Genomic DNA, 2500 nt, shown 5'->3' with positions numbered 1-2500 from the left:
ATGGCTGCCGTGTCCTCCTCTCTGTGTGCAGGCTGTTTGCTCGGGCATTAGGTGTGCGGACTTGAGGAAACGTGACCCAAATAAAGGATCAGCTGTTGACCGAGGCGTTGCTTTCAGCAGAACTCACATTAACAGGGTATACTACCTAAGCTCTCTGATCCCATGATCCACTTACTGAGCGAATACACTTTAACAACCCACTTATTATTTATATTATTTACCCACGTACGCTACATGACCACAAGTATCTGCAGTGGTTTTCCATGGGGCTGGACCCCTTGAAGGGAGTGAAAGGGAAGTGTCTGTATCTGTGTGTATATGTGTGTGTGTCTGTGTATGTGTATGTGTGTGTCTGTGTCTGTGTCTGTGTGTGTCTGTATCTGTGTCTGTGTGTGTGTGTCTGTGTATGTGTCTGTGTGTCTGTGTCTGTGTGTGTGTGTGTGTGTGTCTGCATGTGCGTAAAGTTCAGCTGTCTTCTTGTATTTAACCCTTGAACGTGTGAGGTCACAATTATGTGATTAGAATGCTCTTAACTGAACGTTCTAATGCTGATGTCACAATCACTACTGGTGACTGAAAGCTCTCTAGTTCTAGAACACTGGCTTAGAATGTTGAAAAAGGCAGGAATGTGACAGGATGCGTGGTGCACTTTCTCAGCTTCAGAAAGCGACCTACAGAACAAACGTCTCAAGTTGGACTACGAGGAGATCACGCCATGCCTGAAGGACGTGACGCTGGTTTGGGAGAGGATGCTGGGAACAGCGGGCCGGGCTAAAGTACGGTTCGACAGGGAGGCCATCCACGCCGCCGTGGGACAGGGTAAGCCCATGGCTGCGGGCCTGGACCTGGACCTGCGTTCAACCTTGGGGGGAACTTCAAACTGGGAACTTTCTTTCTGTTTTGAGGGGGTCACTAACAGCACCACCCAATACACCATTATAATGTTGGGGGGACTGTTGGTACTTTCCCAAATTTAGGGGGGGGGTTGTGGGATGTCCATGGCTGCAGCATTGTTCCTATAAACAGATGATCTTCTCTGCTGGTGTCTCAGCTCGGACAGCTCCTGCTCTTGCTCAGTGCATTTAAGGGTTTCAGGCTGGGGAGCATGCTCAGTGGGTTTCAGGGTTTCAGGCTGGGGAGCATGCTCAGTGGGTTTCAGGGTTTCAGGCTGGGGGGCATGCTCGGTGCGTTTCAGGGTTTCAGACTGGGGAGCATGCTCAGTGCGTTTCAGGGTTTCAGGCTGGGGAGCATGTTCAGTGGGTTTAGGGTTTTTAGGCTGGGGAGCATGCTCAGTGGGTTTAGGGTTTTTAGGCTGGGGAGCATGCTCAGTGGGTTTCAGGGTTTCAGGCTGGGGAGCATGCTCAGTGGGTTTAGGGTTTTTAGGCTGGGGAGCATGCTCAGTGGGTTTAGGGTTTTTAGGCTGGGGAGCATGCTCAGTGCGTTTAGGGTTTTTAGGCTGGGGAGCATGCTCAGTGGGTTTAGGGTTTTTAGGCTGGGGAGCATGCTCAGTGGGTTTCAGGGTTTTAGGCTGGGGAGCATGCTCAGTGGGTTTAGGGTTTTTAGGCTGGGGAGCATGCTCAGTGGGTTTCAGGGTTTCAGGCTGGGGAGCATGCTCAGTGGGTTTCAGGGTTTTTAGGCTGGGGAGCATGCTCAGTGACCCTGCCCCCCCCATAGGAGTTCCTCGACAGCACCGCGGGGAGATCTGGAAGTTTCTCTCGGAGCAGTACCTGCTGAGTCAGCGGGTCCCCAGCCGCCCCCCCGGGAACCACACGCCCTACAAGGAGCTCCTGAAGCAGCTGACGTCCCATCAGCACGCCATCCTCATCGACCTGGGTGAGCCCCGCCCCCTCCCCGCCCCGCCCAGCCCTGCCCCCTGTCCCATCAGCACGCCATCCTCATCGACCTGGGTGAGCCCCGCCCCGCCCAGCCCTGCCCCCTGTCCCATCAGCACACCATCCTCATTGACCTGGGTGAGCCCCGCCCCCCTCCCCGCCCAGCCCTGCCCCCTGTCCCATCAGCACGCCATCCTCATTGACCTGGGTGAGCCCCGCCCCGCCCAGCCCTGCCCCCTGTCCCATCAGCACGCCATCCTCATCGACCTGGGTGAGCCCCGCCCCCCTCCCCGCCCCGCCCAGCCCTGCCCCCTGTCCCATCAGCACGCCATCCTCATCGTGAGCCCGGGTCCTGCTGGCACTGCGATGGTGGCGTCAGGTGGGGCAGGTTACCCTCCATGAAAGACTCAATCTGTGAAGTGCTTACCCTGCCCCACTGCCACTGCCACTCCCCCCCCCCCGAATGCTCTCTCCTTACTTAACTGAAGAAACTGCCATTATGTCTCTATTAGCGAGTTAAACCCTCAAATCCCTCTTGCGAAACTCTTCTGTGCTTGATAAAAACAACATTTCACCCCGAGCCAGTGCTGACACACCTACAGCAACAGTTTGTGTTTGCCCTTCACACTCTACATTTTTCACTCGCCTGCCCTTGCGTCACCTCTACT

At 55.4% G+C, this 2500-nt stretch overlaps 1 protein-coding gene across 9 annotated transcripts in view; it reads left to right on the top strand.

The window, feature by feature from the left end:
• Window positions 1-2500, top strand: part of tbc1d1 (TBC1 (tre-2/USP6, BUB2, cdc16) domain family, member 1) — a 57040-nt gene that overhangs the window by 48716 nt on the left and 5824 nt on the right. For 8 of the 9 annotated variants that reach the window (XM_035418639.1, XM_035418640.1, XM_035418641.1 and 5 more), the window contains 2 exons: window positions 658-819; window positions 1675-1833. In XM_035418639.1, coding sequence (XP_035274530.1) covers window positions 658-819; window positions 1675-1833 — 321 coding nt within the window. Of the gene's footprint in view, window positions 1-657; window positions 820-1674; window positions 1834-2005; window positions 2104-2500 lie in introns of those variants that run through there. The other variant, XM_035418648.1, reaches the window with a different exon arrangement.

The sequence above is a fragment of the Anguilla anguilla genome, chromosome 5, assembly GCF_013347855.1.
Source record: "Anguilla anguilla isolate fAngAng1 chromosome 5, fAngAng1.pri, whole genome shotgun sequence".
NCBI lineage: Eukaryota > Metazoa > Chordata > Actinopteri > Anguilliformes > Anguillidae > Anguilla > Anguilla anguilla.
The sequence above is the reverse complement of the archived record's forward strand: the minus strand, read 5'-3'. Positions and strand labels throughout refer to the sequence as shown.